This window comes from Scylla paramamosain, chromosome 17 (assembly GCF_035594125.1).
Source record: "Scylla paramamosain isolate STU-SP2022 chromosome 17, ASM3559412v1, whole genome shotgun sequence".
NCBI lineage: Eukaryota > Metazoa > Arthropoda > Malacostraca > Decapoda > Portunidae > Scylla > Scylla paramamosain.
The window spans coordinates 7,565,019-7,590,251 of record NC_087167.1 but is presented as its reverse complement, the minus strand read 5'-3'; the positions used below and the strand labels follow the sequence as shown (position 1 = coordinate 7,590,251).

The 25,233-nt window shown below is 37.1% G+C and overlaps 2 protein-coding genes and 1 long non-coding RNA gene across 7 annotated transcripts in view; 2 read left to right on the top strand and 1 right to left on the bottom strand.

Moving 5' to 3' along the window:
• The window catches only part of LOC135108403 (ubiquitin carboxyl-terminal hydrolase 47-like), a 48,206-nt gene extending 37,265 nt beyond the window's left edge, over positions 1-10,941 (top strand). The window contains 6 exon segments of the mRNA XM_064019360.1: positions 1,099-1,213; positions 3,922-4,066; positions 5,902-6,129; positions 7,383-7,526; positions 8,409-8,587; positions 9,803-10,941. Of these exon segments, the coding sequence (XP_063875430.1) occupies positions 1,099-1,213; positions 3,922-4,066; positions 5,902-6,129; positions 7,383-7,526; positions 8,409-8,587; positions 9,803-9,992 (1,001 nt within the window). The 3' untranslated portion in view covers positions 9,993-10,941.
• A 2,580-nt stretch (positions 10,942-13,521) lies between these two features.
• LOC135108404 (uncharacterized) overlaps positions 13,522-25,233 on the top strand; it is a 52,787-nt gene continuing 41,075 nt past the window's right edge. For all 4 annotated transcript variants that reach the window (XM_064019364.1, XM_064019363.1, XM_064019365.1 and 1 more), the window contains exons 1-5: positions 13,522-13,676; positions 18,246-18,444; positions 19,055-19,165; positions 21,003-21,194; positions 23,259-24,551. In XM_064019364.1, the coding sequence (XP_063875434.1) occupies positions 18,409-18,444; positions 19,055-19,165; positions 21,003-21,194; positions 23,259-24,551 (1,632 nt within the window). In that variant the 5' untranslated portion in view covers positions 13,522-13,676; positions 18,246-18,408. The remainder of the gene's footprint in view (positions 13,677-18,245; positions 18,445-19,054; positions 19,166-21,002; positions 21,195-23,258; positions 24,552-25,233) is intronic.
• The window catches only part of LOC135108408 (uncharacterized), a 43,767-nt gene continuing 42,923 nt past the window's right edge, over positions 24,390-25,233 (bottom strand). For both annotated transcript variants that reach the window (XR_010272251.1, XR_010272250.1), the window contains exon 4: positions 24,390-24,545. This is a non-coding gene — a long non-coding RNA (uncharacterized LOC135108408). The remainder of the gene's footprint in view (positions 24,546-25,233) is intronic.

Below are 25,233 nucleotides of genomic sequence, written 5' to 3'. Positions count from 1 at the left end.
AGAGAGACAATTAATTTGTTAAAAGAATAAAAATGGCATTCTCATATTTGGATGAAGGAATGATAAAAAGTTGTTGATTTCCATGATAAGACCAAGATTAGAATATGTGGCAGTGGTGTGGTCATCTCATGCAAAGAGGAATATTGTAAAACTAGAAAGAGTACAAAGAGGAGTCACTAAGATGATTCAGGAGTTGAGCAAGTCAAGCTATCAAGAGAGATTAAAAATGTTGGAAATTCCTATCCTTGAAAATAGGAGAGAGGAAATTCAATAAACATCTATAGAATGACAAATGTTATGGAAAATGTGGACAAAAATTTTTTTATAAATTTAGACAGACACAGTACAAGGGAACATAGTAAGAAGCTGAAGAAAGTTAACTGTAGAAGAGACATCAAGAAGTATAGTTTTCCTCATAGAAGTGTGAACAAATGGAATGAACTCAGTGAAGACATTGTCAATGTCATAACTGTCCATGCTTTTAAGACCAAACTGGATAGATATAGAGATGGGATACCATGAGATTACTCCCCTCCTGTAAACCACAACTAGGTAAATACAACTAGGTATTTATACACACAAAAAAAAAAAAAAAAAAAAAATGCATCATCTGTAATTTGGGTTAGCTTACTGTCCCTTAATAATTCATTGATAATTCACACAAACTGTGGTACTTTGTCAGGGCCACCCTGTGTGGGATTGCTACCCTGGTTTATAGATAGATAGATTATTTGTGTGTATGTAAAGTTGATTAAGAATGAAAGAAAATATAATTAATAGTTTTGATATAGATGGCATTATTGGTATTGATTCATCATGGCAGTAAAATCTTTTCTTGGGAGATAGGTAATGTGCTAGAGTTGGTTTCAGTCAGTGGGATTGTTGATCAAATGTATTCAATCTCTTTACTAGTCACAGAATAGTTTTAGTTTCCACTGAGTTTCATCTCAAGGTTTGTCATGACATCTTTACATTAATCTCAGTGGAATAGTTCCATGGAAATCCATTGGAATTCATACTCCATAATGAAGGAAGATTGCTGCATTTACATCAGTATTGTCCCTTCTAAAGACTAATAGTATTGTTGATGTTTTGCAGTGCTGCGGGTGTGGGTGGACAAGCGCATCACCATAGGACAGTTGAAAAAGGAGATGCAACGATGGGTAGGAGTGTCTCAAGATCACTTCAAGCTTTTCAAAATATACTCAAATAGGTGAGTTTTCATGGTCCTTATTAGAGATTAAGGTGTGATATATAACACAGGGTAGCAAATGTAGTTACAGTAATATTTCATTATTGGATATTGTACAGAGAGAAGGATAGAAGCTGTGGAAGTCAAAGCTTTGTGCCAGACTCTGTCAAATACTTTTGATATACCTAAAGCAATAGTAAAATCCCTTCAAGACTCAATAAGCAAAGTCAGATCACCAGCAGAATATTCATGATGAAAACCATTTTGGTGATCAGATATAAAGTTGTGAAGTGATAGATGTTTAAGAATATTCCTTTTGAAGATAGATTAAAAACTTCAGAAAGGAAGGAAATTAAAGCAATAGGACAGTACAGTAAAATCCCTCTCATCCGGCATTTGAGTATCCGGCAGCTTCAAGTATCCGGCACATTTTTCCCCGAGCCTTAAAATCAATAAAAAATCAATGTGTACTCACAAAATTGATTAAAATTCCCACGCGAGGCATACTTTGTCCCCTCACCACTATAGCGCACTGCTTCACACCACCCGCGGCCCACTGCACTGTGTTGACTCAGTGACTCAGTCCCGCGTGTGTACTGTTTATCGCCTGATGCCTTCATCATGCCTAAAGTTGTAGAAAAGAGGAAGCGTGTTGTGCTTACACTTAAGCAGCTGATCAGATCAGCTGCTGATTAAGATCAGGTGATCTTTGTTATGGTAAGATGCGTGAGTGTAGGGTGGTGATTGTGGACATAATTTCACTTCTATTCAAGTATCCAGCAATATTCAAGTATCCGGCATGTCGGCAGTCCCGTTGATGCCAGATAAGAGGGATTTTACTGTAATTTGAACGATTAAAGTGGTCATCCTTTTTAGGAGCAGGCTGAATGTAAGCAAACTTCCAGCAGGAAGGAAAAGTAGATGTTAACAGAGTTGGAAGAATTCAACCAAGCAAGGTGCAAGCATGGAGGCCTAGTTTCAGAGAACAATAGGCTGGACAGCAGCAGATCCATAAACCTTTTGAGTGTTAAGGCCAGCAAGGGCTTGGAAAATCTCATTAGGAAGAATCTAATAGGAGGCTTGAAATAGTGTTACAGGTGGAATTGTTGCCACCATGTATTCCAGAGTGATGAATGATAACATTGGTGAAGAGAAAAATGTATGTTATTATGTACAAGGTACTGTGCAGCACTACATGGCTCAGTAGTCTGCTCAATAGTTAGCCATGTTGACTACTGAGCAGATCAGGAGTGTGGGATGCTACTGTGGACTGCTGGGAGCAGCTTACAGAGGCTAACACATTCCTCGGCATGACCTTATGCCAAACAAGGGCACAATGGATAATGTGTAGGTCATATGCAAGAGAGAGAGAGAAAATGCATGTACATGTATTGTCTGAAAAGAGACACAATAACAATATGAAGAACAACAACATGAAATATATGTGTGTAAATGAGTAATTTGTGCTTAGCTGTGTCAGACAGGAAACTAATACTTCACGAAAACAGAACATCATAGCATAGTATTCAGCCATTTAGAAGCTAAATAACAATATGAAGAACAACAACATGAAATATATGTGTGTAAATGAGTAATTTGTGCTTAGCTAAGTCAGACAGGAAGCTAATACTTCACGAAAACAGAACATCATAGCATAGTATTCAGCCATTTAGAAGCTAAGCTTGGGATGCCAGTAAAAGTGCGGGAAGGAATACTGTGCCCAAACCAGTCACAGAGGCAGAAAAAATATGTAATGTAACCACTGGCCAGTCACAAGGGTCGCACAAACCATAACATCAGAACAAACATCAGAACATCAAATCGCTGACCAGCACCAAAGGGGAAAGGCATCCTTCACCATACAAAGTACAGTAGAAATAGAAAAAGATTACACTGCACTGGCAAAAAAGAGAACACAAAAGAAAAGTCACAGATACCAGAACAATTATGAAACCATGGCCGAAATCTGTAGTAGCAGAGTGGATGGCAGGGAAGATGGAGGTGGTGATACTGTCTTGCAGAGTACCAAAAGCTGAGCAGGAGTAGCCAGGTGTAGGGTAGTAGAAGCTGGCAGGAGCAAGCAGGCAGGCAGTAAAGCAAGCCTGCCCAGGAGGCCCAGAAGCAGCAGCAGAAGGCACTGTAGAAGTGAACAGCCCAACAGGAGGGCCAGCAGATCAACAGCAAGGCTGGGAGCTGAAAGACAAGTAGATGTGGTGTGTGATGAGTGAGGTACAGCATAGCAAGAGAAAAAGTTGCAAGCAGGAACCACAGTGCAATCAGAGAAAGCACCACTGATGCAGCTCATGTTCAGCATAGTCTGCTGACCACAGGAACAGAGAGGGTGGTGTTGGTGGGCAACCTAGCGAGCAGTGGGGAGACAGCAAGGGTAGAGTTTTTAGCATAAGTCTGTATGAAGAGTTCATGGAGAAGATTATTATTTTGCTTTGTTTTTACATGTGTGTATGGAATTATAAAGACTGATGCTGTAGTACTGCATTTCTTATGTATTTATATAATTACATTTAATTTATTTTGTGTACTTATATATTTTAACTTCTGATCTTCTGAAAGTAACTTGTAATATTTCAGAAACACTGTTCTTTGCATGAATTACTGTTAAGTAAAATTTTTCATTTAATTCTTTTTATTTATTTATTTAATTGATTATTTTATTTATTTGTATATCTCTTTATTCACTTATTGATTGATAATTTTTTTTTGCATGATAGCCAAGAGTTTGAGTGTACCAGGATGACGGAGAGCCTGACTTCTTATGGAGACAACACCCGGCTCAGTGTAAGGCTTGGCCGTGCCCTTCTTCCAGGAGAACATCGTGGCAAAGTGTATCTTCTAGAGCCTCACAACTTTGAGGATGTAAGTTTGACAATGTGATGAGGAAAGTGTGTGTTTGTTGGAAGGAGACATCTTTGTCATATATAGAATTGAAGAGGTAAGTTCTTTAAAAAATATACAGAAACCACTAGATTATACTGTGTATCATTAATGCTTAGACTGAATTAACATTGCATAGTATTAGATTCTTGGAAAGGAGTGATGATGGTTTCAGCTTTCTTGACCATTTTGTTAGAGATTTTATTTTGGAGATATTGTTTAATGACAGTGGAGAGAGAGGATGAAGAGTTTCAATATAGGGATGGGAGTGAGACATAAATATGTAATGTCTCTGTGGTTGTATAACTTTACAGCTGTATGAGAGATGAAAGCTGAAGTAAGATCTGTTGGTGTATTGCTGAAACAGAATCAAGTGGTTGGGCTGAGTTGTGTTTGCAACCTTGCACTTTTGTATCAATTCCATTATTTAAGTCTTAGGATAAGACAACTTTCAGGTAAGACGACTGCCAAATTTCAGTTTGAATTTGATGGTTTTGGCTGGTATCGGTGGTATAAGACAACACCCAAACTACCAAACCATCTGTGATGAAGTTTAGGTCAGTGAGTGCCAGACAACTGAAACAGTGATTTACCAGTACAATGAATAAAATACCTTGAATGTATTACCAGTAATAAGGTACTATTATCTTTTTAAGCGCAAAACTAAACCTAAAATAAAATTTGTGAAAAATTTCATGAAAAGGATGGATAAATGAAGATGGTGTAAAATTATGTGTGGTATGATCAATTTTCTTAAACATAAACAAACTCTTACCTTGCACTGCCTGCATGTGTCAGGCTGTCGGCCATAATCTTCTGTGTATCATGTTTCTTTTGATTACATATGCCAACATTCTTGAAGTTTTTATCTCAATACATGGACTTCATCTCTATACAACATTGCAAGCTGGAGAGAGTCATCTTCCAAGTTTACTTTCCTTTGCTGCTTAGCTTGGAGTTCCATGCCTTGAAGACCTTTATATATCTCCTTCTTCAGCTCTGAGAAAATTGGGGAATATTCGCACAGCCTCCTGCTTTGTCTGTTCATATACGGTGCCAGCAGAAGGTTGTAGTTTCACTTCATTAAATTTTGTAAACATTTTTCATTGGGAATATGTTTCAGTGCATTTTGTCAAAATGGTTTCTTATTTTAATGTATAACTTTCTCAAAAGTCATAAAATAAGATTGTTTATTTACAATGGTATTTTGCGTAAAACTTCAAAAAAGGTAATTGTTTTTGTATCTGACATGTAGAATGACCCAGATTTTGTGTCTTTTTTTAGGATGATTCAAGTGTTGTCTTATATGCCAAAATATATAGTAATTGGGCTATGTGTATGTTCAGTGTACTAAATGTATCATATTGCAAGGGATCTGTATATATACATCTGTATAGTGTATACTGTACTGGTTAGTGTGTCATTGTGTGAAATGTGACCTGAGGCCATCAAACACTTTTACTTACTATCAGAGAGCCTCCTCTCTTAATACACTGTTATCAAGCCCTACTACTCTGTAAACATTTTAAGTGATCTTAAGATATTTTTGTATTATTTTATAGTTAATATTTTTCTTAATTATCATTTATTTATTATTGCATATTTTTATCTATTTGCTTATTTTGTTTGTTGTTTTTGGAGAAAGGAATTTACTGTAACTCAGCCCATATGTGCTACCTTAGAGAGGTCTTACTGTACCATTACCATTGCCCTTATCTGTTAACCATAGTGTAAGACCCTCAAGAGAGAATAGGTGACCACATATTTACACACATTTATCTACAACTTTTTACTGAACAATGTATAATCTTTTTCAGCCCTCAAAATTCCTAATTGACTGGGTAGTACGCAAAGGTGACACTGTAGCCAATGCCAAGCGTGCTATTGTGCGAGAGGTGAATGCTCGGTGCCCAGGAATGAACTTGGTCCCTGAAAGAGTACGGCTTCGCAAGAAGAGCTGGAAGACTCCACAAGCCATTTATCTTGACCAGCACAAGTTTGATGATGATATTACTCTCTTCTCCAACTGGGAACTGTTCCTTCAGGTTTGTATGATGAATGTTTGAGGAAGAGAGAGAGAGAGAGAGGAAATTATTTTATCATGTCTTCCATCTCTCAATATTTGTTAATGGCTATTAGACTTACAGAGCTTACATATTCACCTTTATTATTGTTACCATCAACTTTTTTTTTCACACCACAGCTACTTCTGATCATTCATTTGGCTTTTATCCCATGTTCAGGTTTCATTTGTTTATGCCACTGGTTCATACCTAGTTGCCTTCTCACCATTACTGTAACTTTCCTGTTGTACAGAACTGTATACTTCTCCATGTTCTTCTTTAACTCCTGTTATTGCATAAGGTAGAACTAAGATCCACTCATTATTTTATATCTTTGGTACTAGGTTCTTGTTTGTTTATTATATTTTATTTATTTATTTATTTATTTATTTATTTATTTATTTATTATTACTATTTTTTTTTATGCTAATTTTTTCATTGGGAGAGAGCTTCAAGACTACACTTTTGGCTTTGTGTGCTGCTGTGGATAGTGAAGTAACTAGAGATGTAGTTTAGAATAATTATAGCAAGAAAGTTGCTGGGAGGAATGAGTAAATTGTTTAAATGTGGGTTACTCAGAATGAATGCAAACAATGTCGCATGAAGGAATATTGGTACTAATGGCATTGTATTAGACTGAAATGTGAATTGATCTTCAAGTAAGGTGTCTCAAGAAAGTGTGTAAAATAACACATGAATTGAGTAAGGAATGAGGAAGTGCAAAGTGTTGGTGTTGTAAGTGTCAGCTTTTTGAGCAGAGCATGTAGTATTGTGATAATTTAGGCATTTAAAAAGAATGCAAGGAGAGCAAATAGTTTAAGGTTTGAGGCTAAGGTGAAGACCATTAATATGATGGATGAGTGATTTGAAGAGAGCTGTAGATACATGAGGGATATTTGTGAAGAAAAGAAGACTGGTTTCACATGATACAGATGAGTAAGAGGTAGTTGTGAATGCATGAATGGTAACATGGCCTTGAGACCCGTGATTGGAGGTTCTTCCAGATTTGGTTCTGTCAGCAGATCATGTTGGATATGGAGAAGATTGCTGGATATGCTGTGCACCTGACTCATGCATTGGGGATAATAAGGATTAGTTCTCTCCACTAAAATGAAGGAATGCTTGTGAATGTGAATTTAAGCATGTAAGCATAGACAGCTGGTATAGAGATAGATAAGAAATTTTAAATGTTTATTGAAATTCTGCTCCACAGTAACTACTCACTCTCTCCTTAGGTGCTAGATGGGCCAGAACAGAAGACTGCCAATGTTGACGAGTTAGCAATCTTTGTCAAGCGGTGGCGGCCATCTTCACACACCACAGATCCCCTTACTGAAATCATCATCCCAGAGCCAACCACCTCTGCCCTTCGTGCCAAGGTCAGTCCATGCAGAGTATATTGGTAAGGTAATTTTTTTGTTCAGTGAAAAATTACATTTATAAGAGCAATAAATGTTTGTGTATTAGTGAGGTTTATGGTGATGAGAGGCTGCAGGAGGATGAAGAAATATTGTATTTACAATGTGCAAGCTCACATTTTTTAGCAAATGTGGATAAAGATCTATTCAAATATGTGTGAGCTTTGTAATTTTGAATTGGGTAGTTTTCATTTGTAATCCATTCACTATATTTTTTAAAGTATCACTTTTATTTGTTTATTTCCTAGGAATTATTGTATTTTTTTTACACAAATATTTCCACTTGCTGGTTTGTCAGACAAGAAATTTAAAAAATCAGCAAATAAGTAAAGGATTTGCTACATGATAACATATGGAAATGAGATCTAGACATTGCATGATGGATACAAATCAAAGATCAAAACTGTAGAGGAATTATTTGAAGGGCTTATGTGGGGTTGCATTGAGATATAGATTGAGAAATAACGATCTGCATCAGTTATCTGATGTAAACAATCAAGTGTTAAGAAGTTAAAAGTAGGAGTACTTTGATGTAGTGTAATTAGTGTATTGTATTTTTTTTTTTTTCTTAATTTTTTTTCCATGCAGAGTCATCTATGTAAGCTAAATGATACACAGGTTCTATAGAAACTATGTATTCTTCAGTTTTTCCTTTAGATATCTAAACTCTTCATTCATTGCTATCTCTTCACATTCCTTCAATGTTTATGTTTTTCAAGGTGTGTTTCATTTTACTTTAGTTTGTTGGTCTTTCATTACCTCCTGTTCTCACATTACTCATATATCCTCATCCCATATTATCATCACATGTTTCTGTTTAGTTAATTCTCACTCTTTCCACAGCTGTCAGAGGTGTCAGAAATAGCAGCAGAAAACATAGAATTTGCAAAGGGCAAGGGCACCTTCCCTTGTGACATGTCAGTGCTGGATATAGCCAGTGAATTGGACTGGTCACCCCGCACAGGCCAGCTGGATCAACGGCCACTGTATATTATGGATGATGGAGCCATGATCTACTACAGGTGAGATTTAGAAAGCTAGCTTGGAGGGAAGTAGGAAAGCTTGATTAGTATAAGTTGAATTTAGGGGCATACACTAAGTATTTAAGTAAATAGTGTAATGCTGCTTTGAACGAGATGTTTAGAAAAGAACATTGTGAGAAAGACTTGCCATATTTGATGTCTTGGAAGATTCTCTCTTTACAGAAAATTTGCTTGGAAAATATCAATGTCTTACATGATGAAAATAGGCCTTGAGATGATTTACAAACAGAATCTGCTTTTATGACACATATGGATAGTAAAATCAGTGTATTATACAAAGTTATGTCTACACTACCTCTTTTACAAGTAATTTCAACAACATAAGAAACTGTTAAACTAAGGTGTGTGAAAACTCTTTATGAGTGTATTAACCTATCTGATGGATGGTGCATGGCATACATATTGTATAGCAGTGATTCATCAGATCATTTCATTGAAGTCAAGGGCATCAGTTCAAATAAAACTTATAATGACTTTTTTGTGTGTTTCCAGCAATATATGTCATGCATATAAAGTAAATTTATTTGTAGACATTGTTATATGTATGTATATAGGTATTTCTTCATTTATCTTGGTTTTATCCATAAGTGTCAAGTCCTTGGGATTTAACATTGAATCCATAGATATTTTGCTCTGTTAGTTTGATGAGGTTTAGTGAGTTTTTTAAGCTTCCTTTTTAGAAAAATTAGCACCATGTATTGATAAAGATGCAGAGACAAGAAGAGAGCATTGTGGATAAAATTAGGAAGAAAGTTAGGGGAAAGAGCACAATATAATTAAAGATTGTCTTACCCCATGGAATGGAAAAACAGCCTGGCTGCACACACTGCAGCCAGATGCAGATTTCTGACACCACATTTCCTGCTCATCACAAATGGCAACTAACAGGGACAGAGCAAGGGTACAGAAAATGCCCTGCTTTGTATACTTATTTCTATAATGAGACAAGGTGTGCTTGCTTGTCTTAGCTATCCCATGTATGGAGGATATCAGCCTGGTATAAAGATAGATATAGTTAACCAGGGATGGAATATAAAGAAATGCAAAAAAGAAGGGGGAATGAATAGCTGGTCGGACTAATTGAAATAGATGACTTGTTAATGAAAGCAACCATATAATGCCAGTATATGCATGTTTTGATGACTAGAAAGTGATGTTAGCTGGGAGCTCATGTAAATTTCCCTATTCCCACAGAGACAAGACTGAGCCTGTTAAGGAACTGACAGAAGAACAACGGAGAGATTTAGCTGTATCAGAGAATCAGCGGCTCAACAGAGAATCCCAATATTGCCCTTCCTCTTCCTTTACCCCCTCTACCTCCTCCTACTCCACTCTCCGCTCCAGGGAAAAGGGCCTCAAGATATACCTCAACCATGATGACTGAGTGGAGCACATGTGGAGGCTGGGAGGCACTTGTGGAAGCCTGGTTGGTTTCTAAGTGTTGCATATAGTTGTGAATAAAATTTTGTGAACATTTGAGTTGTGTGAGATGTGGTTAAGTGGACTGGAAGGGAAGGAGAAAAGGGTAAGCAAAATTAACATGTTCCATTTATAGACTGGCACCACTAAATGGTTCAGGTTATTAGATTAGAAGTAAGAGGCCTACCTTTCACCCATAGTAATCTTGACTTTGAACAATTGAAATTACCATTTAAACCTGTTACTTAATGGTTTATAATGCTTTCAGGTAATTCGCTATTCTTATAAAGCCTTTGGATATTCTTAAGGCACTGCTAATATTTAAATATGGTTTTATTCTTTTATTTTATTTATTTACTTGTATTTTTCATTCTTTCTTCCTCAGTACTATTCTCCAAATATTAGAAGGCCTTATCTTCAAAATAACCTTGAAAATTCAGTGTACACAGGTTTTGTGGTAGTGGTTTGTCTTGCCTCCTGTGTGTGTGGGCTGCACTGGTAATTGAAAACCTTCCACTTGAACCTAAAAAAGCCTTATCTTAAACTTCTTAGTACTGGTGTATTCTCAAGCTTTCTCTTTGACTTACTTCCTCTAAACAGGCCTCTTTAACTACTGATACAGATGTCCTCTCTGGACTGAGTAGTAACAGATCCAAAAGGATCTCAAAGTCACACAAAATGGCCTTTCTCTCTCTGGACAGGAAATCCTCTGTATGTCTGCCTTATCTTTAAAATTAATGGCCAAGAAGCCTCTCCTTCCTCTGGCCGTTGTTTTATACTGTTGATAACACTTAGCTCATCACCATTTTGGGTGAACTGTAAATAGTGTGTGTGTGTGTGTGTGTGTGTGTGTGTGTGTGTGTGTGTGTGTGTGTGTGTGTGTGTGTGTGTGTGTGTGTGTGTGTGTGTGTGTCCTATACTTATGTATGTTTGTAAGTATATACTTGTATGATGTGCACATGGCATGTGTGTGTGTGTGTGTGTGTGTGTGTGTGTGTGTGTGTGTGTGTCAAAACATCCACAATATACAACCAAAACTCAGATGTGAAATATAATAATAGTAATAGTAATAATAACAATGAATATTATTATTATTATTATTATTATTATTATTATTATTATTATTATTATTATTATTATTATTATTATCATTATTATTATTATTATTATTATTATTATTATTATTATTATTATTATTATCATTATTGGTAGTAGCTACTTCTACTATCTCTTACTATTATTTTTATTATTATTATTGTTGGTATAGACCATTTATTTATGTAAATTACTGTGATTGTGTTTTCAGAAAATAAGTATGTACTCATTATAACCTTGTGTAATTTTATATTGTGGATACTTTCTTTCAGCAGGCTCTATAAAGGAAATGTGTGCATGGCTGCCATTTATTGTATAAATTTTATGTATGAGTTTGTATATTAACTTACTTTTTTTTCTTTTCTTTCCTTTTTCTTTTCGAGAGAGAGAAAGATGATTTATGTAGTAACGTGTGTTTTCTTTCTCTCTCTCCGCTGCTGATCAGCGGTGAATCTGTTTGGTACTATTTTAGTCATGTGTTTCACTGGCCTAGTCGACATAGAAAGAAGTGTCTCCTGTATATTGTTGTGTACATGTCCCTGATAATTATTTATTTCAAGAATACATTTATTGTTTTGCAAGCTTCCCTTGGTTATACTGATGATAATAAAACTTTAAAAAAAAAAGTCTTTTCATGTATTTTGTGTTGTGGTTATCAATGTTTTGAAGTGCCTTGATTATAGGAAGGCTGTGCTGGGCACCACAGTCAGCATTATGTGGCAGGGAGCAGCAAACATAGCTCTTGGGTCTGTCACAATTGAGGTGTCGCATGGAGTAAGGGCAACTCATGCCAAAACAAATACTTAAGTAAAATTGTGTTTAAATGCAAAAACATTAATATGGTGATTGCACAAACACTAATATAGCTAGAATGATGTTTTTCATTTTGGTTTGAAGGGGAACATTTTAAAATTATCCTGTTAAATTTCTAACATTAAGTTCCTTCAGATATTTTTCATAATAATGCTTTTATTAACATATTTATAATATTTATATTGCTATTTTAAATTTATGAAAAAAGTTATTCAAAGCTGTCCCATTCTTACCTCCATACCCCCAAATGTGGATGAGAGGCCCTTCTTCCATAGAAAAAGGTATGAGTTTCCATGAAATCATGAAAATATGCTATAAAATTGTCATAACATGGTTTTAATTCAATGCAGTTGGTGGCATTTTCTAACTTATGGCAAAAACTAGATTTGTATGAGGCCCAATTAGTAAATCAATGGGTGGCTGTTCTCTTTCCCCTGCCGTCATCACTCCAAAAATAATCTTGGCCTCAACTGTATAACTATGAAAGTAATAAATTACACTAAATGTAGCAAATACAGCCAGAAAGATAGCGAATCATTAGCAATGTACTGCTCAGCAATAACAGCAATGCTTGCAGTTGATGATGCTGCTGCTGCCAAAGGTGTAATTTGTACAGATACAGACACACACACACACACACACACACACAGATGCTCATACAAACACAGACACGGATAAACAAATACACACACACACACACACACAGACATGGACTTAGGCAGACAGACACAGACATAGACAGACACAGTCACAGGCAGACAGACAGAGAAAGCCAGACAGGCACAGACGCAAAGAGACAGACACTCAGACAAAAAAAACAGACAAGCACAGACACAGACTGACAGATAGACATGACACAAACACAGACAGACAGACAGACAGATAGAGACAGAGACAGATAAACACAGACAGATAGAAAGACATAGACACATAACGATAAATACAGACACAAACAGACAGGCAAACAGACAATCACAGACAAGCAGACATGCAGACAGACAGACAGACAGAGACAGATGGACAAACACAGACAGACACATAGAGAGACAGACAGACACAGGCACAGACTGACAGACAGACAAAGACCGATCATTTAGAGTCCGAAACGATCGAAGTACCAGAACAAGGGATTAATTGATAAAGCGGTATTACTGTAATGTGGAAAACTGTTGAAAATCAAGGAAAAAAAAAATAACACGAATCGGTGAAGGACAGCACCATTGTGCACATATCTATCTTTTGGCTTTGGCACAACTATAGAGTGAGCAAGCTTCGAAATCCCGGAGCCGCAGGGAGAAGGGATTTGTTGTCTCATCAACGGTGCTTCACATTATTTGGTCTTATTTTTATTCAGGTCTTTTGGTGAAGGTCTTTCTTTAACAGTTTTCTTTTCAGTATTCTTTCCCGATTTCTGTGTTACTTGTATGAATATTCCTTGTATTTGATTGTACTGAGAGAGAAAAAAATCGTACATATAGTATACATCATTGTTATTATTATATTTTGTACCCCGATTTGCATTACAAATAAAAATTGCAACTATTTTCTTAAATTTTCTGTGGGATGTTTTATGTGCGTGACACTTGACCCTTGTTATTGTGTGTCCGTTCCTTGGTGCAGAGGGACAGACAGGCGACAGCAGCAGACGCGGGCAGTAAACAAGCAGACGACGCCCACCATGACGCTGGCCCTCTGCTGCTCCTGACCCCGTGACTTCCCTCACCTCACCTCCACAACACAGGTTAGCAGGTTGTGCCATGACACTGATGGCAATGGTTGTTGCAGGAGAAATTTTCGGGAAGAGATGTCATGTGGGAGTGACAGGAAAAGAAAATTGTAACAAAAGGTTGGTGGCTGGGCCTTGCAGCACGATTGTTTTGGTTTGGTAAATAATAATTTTTGTTCATTTGGCAAGTCTATTACGTGATCCGTGTGGCAGCAAGTTTGCGTTTGGTTGCAGTGAACATGAATTAGGCCTTTCAAAGTTAAAACAAAGTGTAGTCGGCGGAGTGCGGTAATGCTGTGCAAGCCGTGTTACAGTCACCTTGACTTCTTGGTCTGACTCATTAGTGACACCCACGCACACAACGTGACGAATGTTGAGCTTGTGCATTCATCGAGTTGTAGTTCACAGGATTTTATTCAAATATGTACTTTTCTGCAAACTTATTCACTCTATGCCCACTTAGTATTTAAGATTTTACTAGTGATGAGGTTTCCTGACTTTAAATGGTGGTCTGAATAATCAACCTGAATAGTGGTTTAAATTATCAGTATGTCTATTTAAATCATTTACAGTACTTTGAAAGTTATGCAAATTGAAAAGTGTATTGGACATCATCATTATCGAAGTGAAATTTCTGCTTATTTGACATAATTCTGGAAATTGTTTTTTTGTAACTTGGCTTACATGTAAATGTATATGTGATGTTAGTCTCAGTCACTGAAATTAATTTGAAGCTTGGACATGCAGTTTTGCTTGGTTTAGTCATTCACTTAGTGGACTTCCAGCATAAGTCAACACCACACTACTTTTATCCATATGCCTGTATGTAATCAGTAAAAATGTATGTTGATATAAGATTTCCATATCATTAGCTGGTAATTCCCAAAAACTGGGACTTTACCTGTCTGTCTTATTTCGTCTTTCTTTCTTTCCCCAAAATCTTGGGAACCTGGTGGGGTTGGATGTCTAAGAAAAGATATGTAAAAGTGCAGAAAGTGATATCATCAGTGTATGAGTGGGTAGGACAGTGAGTTTAGATCATTGATGAATATTAGAAAGAGTGAGTGACAAGACAGAATCCTGAGAAACAGCACTGTTAAGAGATTTAGAAGAAGAGTGACCATCTATCACAGCAGCAATAAAACAATCAGAGGGGAGACTTAAGATGAGGTTACAGAGAGAAGGATAGAAGCAGTAGAAGGGTAGTTTGGAAATGCAAGCTTTGTACCAGACTCTATCTAATGCTGTTGATGTCGAAGTCAGCAGCAAACATTTCACCAAAATCCCTTTAAGAGGATGACCAAGACTTGTAAAGAAGACCAGATCACCAGCTGAATTTCCATGATGAAACTCATATTGGCAATCACATATAAAGTTGTGAAGTGATTGGTTCTTAATTCCTTTGTGGTGGAGGATCTGTATATAAATGTTTTGAAAATAGGACTTTTTTGTTGGCGAGTCTATAATCCATATATAGATGTTTGCTCTCATATCACTACCACACACTAACCTGTAGCATGATTTACATATGAGGCACCTAGAGCCAGAGTGTCATAAGTGCTGAAAATTAAAAATGAAGAAAAACGCTGTCAAAATTTTGCATGTTTCAAAATGTGATATCTCTTCGATGGACTGAGGTAGAAAATAGTGATCAGTATAAAAATATTCAGTAATGTATACCCTTTACAACTGTTTAGTTGATATACATTATGAAGTTACAATTAAATTACATTATTGAAATAAATAGGTGACTGTGTTTTTTTTCGATATGATTTTGTTAAAGATATCACACAGCTACACTAAAATTATGTCAAGTAGCCCACACATTGTTTATTTCCTTTATTCTATCAAGTTGTTTTATTTTCTGTTTTCTACTAATTGGGGAATCACAACCATTAAAATGTCGTTTTTAGTGAACTTATCAGTTTTATGAAGCAGAAACATAAGTGACATACAAGTAGTTCCTAAGATGAACACAAATAAAGAGAATGATACAAGCTTAAAAACTCAAACTGGAAGGAACTAAAACAACTGATAAATGTTATGAAAATATACCAGTATAAAGGATAATAGAATACAAAGAAACAGTAATGTCATATGATGCTTCCAAAGCTCACATAGGCTCCCCCCATTCTTCTTTGTCTACACCTACACTGGGAAGTGTCCCAGTGTAGGTGTAGGTTCACTCGAAATCTATCCAGCACTCAGGGTCAGCCTACAACGGCATGACACATGACTGGCAACATGAGCTGTCATTGGCTGGCTCTTCCTGTGCTGCTGTGACAAGGGAGTTACTTCTCTCTGGCCCCAGCAACTGATAGCCATATCACAGGCATGACAAGAAGGTTCCATGGATGATTTCACTTGGATGGATTTTTACCCTATTGCGGGGTCCATTCTGATGTCCGTTCTCTCTCTTGTCATGGAAGGAAGGTTGGGGAAGACAATCCAATAAAAATAATAATTTCTGCCACAGGGTTGCTTACGTCACTCTTACTCTGGGCAGCTCATATATATATATATATATATATATATATATATATATATATATATATATATATATATATATATATATATATATATATATATATATATATATATATATAAGATTCCTTTCTACTAGCAGAATTATCCACATAAATTGCTATTTGGCTCCTCAGGCAGGCTCAAACCTCTGGAAACTAGTTGAGAAAGCTGAATACCTGTCAGTGACAGTCACTGCCTGTCCTTTGCTGGTGGTTGATGTGCATTCTTATAATTTTTGTCTTCCTGTTAGTCTCTTATGTCAAGAATCAAGTGACCTCTTCATGGAAAATGTAACGGGTCTGATAGTGGAGAATGAAGGCTAGATGATGATTTTCTGGATGACTTTGATGATTTTGACTCATCAGTAGAGTGACTCCTAACCATCATATTAATATATATTAAAACCAGTTTATAGCATATATATATATATATATATATATATATATATATATATATATATATATATATATATATATATATATATATATATATATATATATATATATATAAAGATCAGTATATAGGTTCAATTGTTTATTAATTTTTGTTAGCAGAGTCTGTATCAATATAGATGTCAATATGGAGTGCCCATGTGCAGGAAAACTGTATGAAATGAAAATGAAATGAAATGAAAGTTGGCGGACTCTATATATAGATGATTTTTCATTTGGTAGTACATGCATCTGCCCCAATGCTGGGAGGGATTAAGAATCTTTCTGTTAGTGATAAGTAAAAAAAAATAATAATAAATAAATAAATAAATTTTAAAAGAATGAAAAAAACAGGAAATTAGAACAATAGCTTGAAGGGTATGAGTGGTGACCCTATTGAGGAACAGGTTAAATTTAGTTAAATTTGTATTGTGTGTAGGAATGGTAGATGTTGACAGAATTGTAAGAGTTTGACCACTCTTGGGGTAAGCACAGAGGCACAGTTTCAGAGAACAATAGGAGGGACTATATCTGGTCCATGAGCCTTCTTAGGGTTAAGACCAGTGAGGGCATGGAAAATATTAGGAAGTGTTTTAATAGGAGGCATGAAATGTCAGTAGGTGGAAGAGAGAAAAGAACAAATCCTGAATCATCCAGAGTTGAGTTTTTAGTGAAGGACTGAGTGAAAAAATCAGCTTGAGTTAGATGAGATGGCCATGGTGCCATCAGCTTGAGATAGAGGAGGGAAAGATGAAAAAGAAAAGTTGTTGATATTTTTGTCTAGGTGTCTGAAGTCACAAGGAGAGTTAGATTTAGAAAAGTTTTGACATTTTTTATTGATGGAGTTATCTTTAGTTGAAGGACAGTATTGGCATAATTTCAGGCAGAAATGTAAAACACATGAGTTTTAGGGGATGGAAGGCCCAAGAAGTGTTGGGGCCCATCTCTCAGTCATTACAATAGGATGAATTAAACTAAGGTTTAAAAGGCAAGAAGCAGAGTGTGGAATCTATGCTTCCATACCAGACACAACCATCTTGGTTATACACTCAACCTACAGGAATGGGTCCCTGACACAGAAACAGTAGTCATTCTAGGAAAGGTCAGATTAATACTTCCTCTCCTGAGGCATCTCACTTTGGAAGATCCAAAGGAAAAATTGGAGTGAAAGGACAAAATACAGATATGATGATGTGATTAGAGGAGTGCAAAAGTGTAGGCAGAGTGGCAGAATAAGCAGAATTTAATTTTCTCATATGATCTATGAAAAGAAGTTTCATTCAGACATTAACATATTTCTTTGATATTGCTTGACCTGCTGTCAGCATATCAGTTCACAATGATACATCTGCTTTTTCTTGGTGGATGGACATAGGTTTCTGTGAGATGAGACTTTGGATAAACACTGGATAGTTTGAAGGGATCAGAACACACAGGCTGCATGGACTGGTGCTCAAATCATGACTGGAAAGAATCACTTCATTGGATGATTCTTCATGTATCATTTAGAAATGGTACCAATTAGTTATATCAGAGAGAGGTTTACTGAAATTATCTGTAATAATCTTAGTGAATCACTTTTTTTCTTAATTAATTAATTAATTTATATATTTCTCTTTTCCCACAGTCCAGTTTTCAACGCTCCCTCAAGTGAACCCCTGCAGTGGCCAGTGTTGTCCCTCCCTCTGACATACTGGAGACCATGGAGGGGTACATTAGGCCCCTCCATTCATGAGGCTACAGTGGGAGGCCATGTGGAGGCCAGGGTCACCCCTCACCATGGCCACATTATGACCACACAGATACTGCAACCCATACCGTCACTTGTGAGTGCTTACTTGATTTGACAGTATTTTTAACAAAGCTAGTGATAGTATGTATATTGACCTAGTTGCTGGAAGGAAAAACATATTATTAGTGATCATATGCAGTATCTAGGTATATAATGTACTGGACACTTAAACTTTCATTTCAGTGTTGTTGTCAAAAACATCACCAATAATCTGATCATCATTTTCAGCCATTGCTTTTGTTAAAGCTATTCAACTATGCAACATTGCATCTAATCTGGCCCATTAGCAGAACCTCACCTGATTGTATAGTGATGACTTAGTGTGGTGTTTATGGTGTTTATGTAAGTGGTAGATGCAACTGATGTGAAATGAGCTTCAGTGAATGTGAAGGATGGTGTGCTGGATGCAAAAGAGATGAAGGGAGAATGAGAGGATTAGAGTATTCAAGTACAGGATTGAATGAAACCTGCAGATGAAGCACCTGTAGGAAATTCTTAGAAACAGACACCTGTAATATATTAATAGATGATTATTATATATATCTTCTAATTTCCATTGCTGAAGGGCAGAGGGAATTATAATAAAAGACTGTGATGATAGATTTAGGACTATAATTTCAACCAGCCTGTGTTATCCTTCACAGGTGTTTACAGTGTTGATAAACCGTCCAGTTTGCCGCCTTAGTGCCAGAGCCCAGCATGCCATGGCGCAGCGCAACCGCCGTCAGATATATGAAACAGCCTTTGACAGTAAGGTAAGCTTGCACCACTAATCAGTGTTTATTCTGTAACAGACATTAGAGGAAGCCACTGCCTTTATAGGCATTTGATTTAGGGACATGAGACTTCTTGGTTACCTTTTTTTTTTTTTTTTTTTTTTCTTTTTAATTCCTATTTACAGTAATCTATCATCAGTAATTTATAAAAACACTGTACCATCTGTAATTTTACTGTATGTGTATGTGTCTTATTTACGTATTTTACTACTGGATTTTTATTAAATTAGTTTTTATTAATGAATTAATATATTGCAAGTTTTCTTAAAATGTAAGTGCAAAAGCTTAGAAAGACAAGATGTGTCATGTATTAGCCAGATGCTGGCTAGATTTTGGTCTTATACAGGCATGGTACATAGGTGATAACACTTGTAGCAGGATTTAATTGAGAGGTTATCTACTACCTTTCTGTTATATATAGTAAAAATTTGTTAGGTAATGTTTGGAGTAAAACTTTATAGATTGAGAACTTACCTCCTTTGTGATAGTAATAGAATAATTCACTATTGGCCACATGATTTTAGTTCATCATTCAAACATTTCCTCAGTATCTTTAAAATGTCATGCTGCTATTTCTAAACAACTACAGGTGTTTCCATGCCATTTGTTTGGGTTTTGTGGGATAGTACATGTTGTCATTAGCAGTGTTAAGTGATTAGCTTGAAGGAAGAACGTATCCATGAAAACTGTCCTGGAAATGCAAAGAAAAATTAAAAGAAATATATTTTTAATGACACTAGAAAGTATAAGCATCCAGAAACACATGGAGCACTTCAGCTCAGTGTGTTCATATTCATATTTTAAAGTTTGACTTAAAAGACAAATATAATGAGTAAATTAGTGTGTTCCAGAGTTTACCTCTGTAAGCAATAAAGTGAAAAATACTTTAGCTTCTTCATGGAAGCCTGAACCAAGCAAGAGAGCCTATGTGAGTTTGCTAAGCTAGTGTTGATTGGAGGTTGTCATATAGGTATTTGTGATTATTTTTTTTATTTCTGTTGTTTCATTACATTTTACATTGACTTCACAATTAGAGCATTTTACCACATTCTATAAGTACTAAGTAGAGGCAGTAATGATAACAGCATTCATCTATCATTTGAAATAAATGATGTATTAATAAAGAAAGCATATCAGTGAATGGAATGCTGATGATATTGTTCAGCATGTGAGGGTAAGACAGCAATGCTTCCACACATCCACTTTGTTGGTAAACCAGTGTATGCTGCCATGCCTTGCTTATGGAAGTATGTGGCCAGCTTGTGGTATGGGGATGGTTCATGAGATTCTTTCCACCATGGGCCGATGGGGCAAAGAGCTTGAATGATGTGTGTGTATAAGTGTATGGTACTTTGGGCCACCGTGGTATATAGATAGATAAAAATATAATACATTTAATCAACTTTTTAGGCTAGGTGATAATAATACATAGACAGTAGTGACAACAAGAAAACTTGATGAACTTTTTAAGTTCATCTTTATTAAAATGTATTTATGGTTCTTTATAATGAAACCTTAGTTACTTAATAGAGCCATGGTTACCACTGTTTGGTACCCAGTGCTTTCTTTTGTGTGGGAAAGACATCCATAGAAAAGTTTTCAGCTTCTGGAAATCTAGATAAAAGGATGTGAATTCATGTAACTAATATGGACTTGGCCATATAGTGTTTTGGTAAGAAGAGGTCCTTTTGCCAGTCATTTGTTTCATCTTTAGTTCAGTAACTTGTAGTAATGTGATTTCTCCAGTCTAGCATTCATAAGTTTAAACCACCACCACCACCACCACCTTACCTTACACTCACCTGCCTCGCCTCAGCCGGCCGCATGCTACCGGCAGGTGGAGAGGAAGGGGGAGGAGGGGGGGGACCTGATAGACCGGATTGCCAACCACCCCATCCTGCAACTGCTGAGCTTCCGCCGCCGGACCTCCCGCTCCTCTGCCACTCCTGCACACCCCCCGCCCACCTCCTCCGTCCTCCCCTCCACCTCTACTGACCCAAAGTTCCAGGTATGTAACTGTCAGATTGCTGTGTTCATTGGTTCCTTCTTTTCTTCAATATTTTTACTTTTTCGTTACTTTCAGCTTACTTGAATTAGACTTGATTTTTCTCTTTTTTTATACTTATTATAGATAGAAAATTCATTGCACTATAGTCTGTTAGATTTTAACAGTTGTGGTTTACATATCCATTCTTATGGGACATTGTGTAACACTTCCTTAACCCCTACAACATCAATGGTGTTCATTCAATGCCATGATAGTAACTATAGGAATTGCTTCTTAATATTAGCTCTGGCTGGTGGCCTGAGTTGTTCCCACACATCACAAGATGGTACAGTTATGTATGCAGTGGTTGGGGTCTGTTGGAACTCTGTTTAATAGCTCACTGTGCACCATTTTTTTGCTGTCATAGGTTGACAGATCCACCCATACGTTCTTTCATAACCTTGTAACACTGCTGAGTGTTTCCAGAAATGTTGATGACACATTGTTTTTCACATTTTGGATAAAACATTGGTGCCCTAGTTATGTCAAAATTTAGTGCTGTTTCTTTCATCAGCTATTTTTGGAGTTGTAGGACATTCATAAGGCATATATATATATATATATATATATATATATATATATATATATATATATATATATATATATATATATATATATATATATATATATATATATAATAATAATGAATTTGGCTTATATATATTTTCATAATATACATGAAAAATGTAAACTATAATCTGGAATGAGAGGGGGAGGAACACACAAATTTACCACCTTATCCTGTCAACTCAGTGATGCTTACTTTAGGCCTATGCACTTCATAGCCCTCCCTGATCTCATGCTAACATCATCATTGTGTGCTGCTTAAGGAAAGTAACACAAAAGGAGATTGAAGAGTTAGGTAACTGCACATAAAACATACAATTGATGATAGTGATTCGCCTGAGGATGGTTTTACTGTATCCAAGTTTTGCCATCCCAACTTTTGCTCATTATTTCCTTGAGTTCTGCTCTTTTGTTGCATATGGGTCATGCATTCCAAACATTGGTGTCACACAGATTGTAAAAATAAATGCATACATGCTATGTAGTATGTATTAGGAGGCATCATCCTAACCCTGATTTATGAACGGAATGTGAATGTGAAAACTGGAAAAAAAAAAAAAACACTCCCTGATTTTTAAACATCCAGAGATATGAACAAGAATCCCTGCGAGTCCAAATTCTGTTTGTCACTCCACCTCAGGTTCAGTTTTTGCTGTGTGCCATTTTTGGCCACTACCCACACCAGGCAGCACTGTAACTGTAACTAAGGAGAGAGGCACCATGTTGTTTACCCATTTCTCAACTTGCTAAGACCCATTTGGTTGTGTTCTTATTTATTTATTTATTTATTTATTTATTTATTTCCTGCACATTTTCCAACTTTCTGATAACCATGGCTGATGACAAACATAAGGCTAGTGATGATAGTGGCAGTGCTAAGAAGCATCAAGCCATGTTAATGAAAACTAAGGTGATTATAATAGATAAGTTTGGTTGTGGTGAAAAATGGTAAAATGTAGAGTCTGTGCTTACAGTATAGTAGTACAATATTTGTACTGTACAGGATTGTTTTAATGCAATTTTATCATATTATCTATTATTGTAAAAATATTTTACAAAATAACTACAAACATAATGGCTTATGAACAACCATCTGGAACCCAACTCATTTGTAAATTGGGGGAGTTTCTCTATTTACATTTATATCGGTCAGGTCACTTACAATAGTGAGAATATCATTAACATAGTGAAGGGTTTATTGGAGTATTATATATATATATATATATATATATATATATATATATATATATATATATATATATATATATATATATATATATATATATATATATATATATATATATATATATATATTAAAGCTTCCCATTGTTTTCAGAAGTTTAACAAACAATACATGATAGCATTACATGGTTACATGGTTTATGTACAGAGATTGTCACACCATATGGCAGACCAATCTAAACAAAATGTGGTTTTCTCATTTCCTGTTCTTGACAGGTGGGGGTGTTCACACCCAAGGGTGGCCGGCGGGAACGTGGGCGGGGCCGGGGAGGTGTGGCACCCCGTCCCGCCCGCAGTGTGTCCACTCATCACATCACAGAACGCCATGTACGTCCCATTGCCCTCTCCAAGAGTGACGATGAAATCTTGACACGAGGCTCAGATTCCTTGGAGGAAGAGGATCGGGTAGAGGATTATGTAGAAGGACAAACTGCCCAGGAGCTGTCAGCAGCCCTTCATCCAAACAGCATGGTTGGGGATGATTACTTTACTCACACTGAGAAGAAGACACCTCGCAAGAAAAAGTCCCGGTCTCGGGAAAAACCAGAACTGAGCAAGTCACAAGCCATTCCTGCCCGGCCCCCACCCCGCCCTGTCCACCTCAGGAGCCCTCCAGGAACAGCACCACTACCCTTAAAGTTTAGTAAAAAGCCAAGTGGGAATGACAAAAGTCCTTCCAGCTGGTTCAGTCCACCCCGTCAGAAGGATCTCAGTCTGCCTATTAAGAAGAGTCTTAGCAAGGAGCTGACAGGCCTTGGCACTGCTGCTCCACCCAGCCAAAGCCGTGCTAGCCTCAATGCTTCCATGGAGGTACTCCTTGATGCCTCTTCCCAGCGAGAGCTAAAGGGTTGCCTACTGCCTCCACCTGGTCGCCAGTTTTGTAGTGTGGAGAGTGTGGTATCCAGCTTGGAGAGTTTGCGTAGTTCTGCCAGTGAAGGATCCTCTGCACCCAGCAGCTACAAAAGCTCATTGGGAAGCGACTCCTCCTTGCTGTCCCGGCCTGCCCTCAATCTCTCTGCCCCTCACCGTTCCTTAATACAATCAGCAAAGTTCCAGATCCTTTCTCCAATATCTGATAAGTCACAGGAACCCTCCTCAGAAACTGGAGGAGGCTCCCAAAAGGCTTCCCCTCAAGACCTGGTTGACATGCGGCTCAGAGCACCCCCTCTGCGTCCTGCTCTCCGCCCTCACTTGCGTCATGACTTTAGGAACTGCCATCATCCACTGCCTGGTCCAGGTGGGGAGGGAGATGTACAAGGCTCAGACAGTGGCATTAGTATAGAGTATGGACACCACCATCGGGGGGGCGGTGGGCCTGAAGTACCATATGGAGATCTGCCATTTGACATGCCCAAACTACGACGACGGCTGGCAGCAGCAGCAGCTCGAGGAGGTGGTGGCAAGACCTCCCTCTCCTCCAGCACTTCTTCTCTTTCCTCTGGGGCGAACAGTGAGGCTCCTCACATGCCTCCATCCCGCATCACCCATCCCTCCATATCTAGACTGCAGGTAAGCCATGAAAGCTAAATTTATCTTGTACTCACTTCCTGTAGATTCAAGAAGCATTGATCATCATTTTGTGCTCTATGGAAATTATATCACCAATACCTTATAACCGTACTCTTATCACACAAACAGACACAACAAGGACCCTCAAATAGAAAGGAGATCCACATTAATGGAAAAAAAAATATTGTCATTGCAAGGAAATAGAAGAAAATTATTAAAGTATTCTATATGTGTAAAACATGTGGACATATGGAGTTACTGGGTAGATTTTGAGATGATGTACAAAATAGTTGGGATAAGCCCAGTACATCAAGAGTAGTGGGATGTGGTCTAGAGGACCTCTACAGGAATATACAACTGAATCCTGTGTCAGTTATTTCACTCAAGTCAACCTGAAAGTTTTCCCCATCCATCATCTCTCAACCTCCACTTCCTTTTCTTACTTGCCACGATCACTTCATTCCCACCGTGCATCAGGCACTCCACAACCAGCATATTGTGATCAGACAAATTGTCAACCATATCATCCTCATCCATCCACATGTGGGATATTATTTCACACATTCTTCCATTCACCAACATGTAGACAGTTGCTGATTCATGCTCTCTTTCACTCCAAGTCACATGTCCCTCAGCCAAGGTAACATTTCCAACTCCATTTCATCAACAAACTCCCCAAACA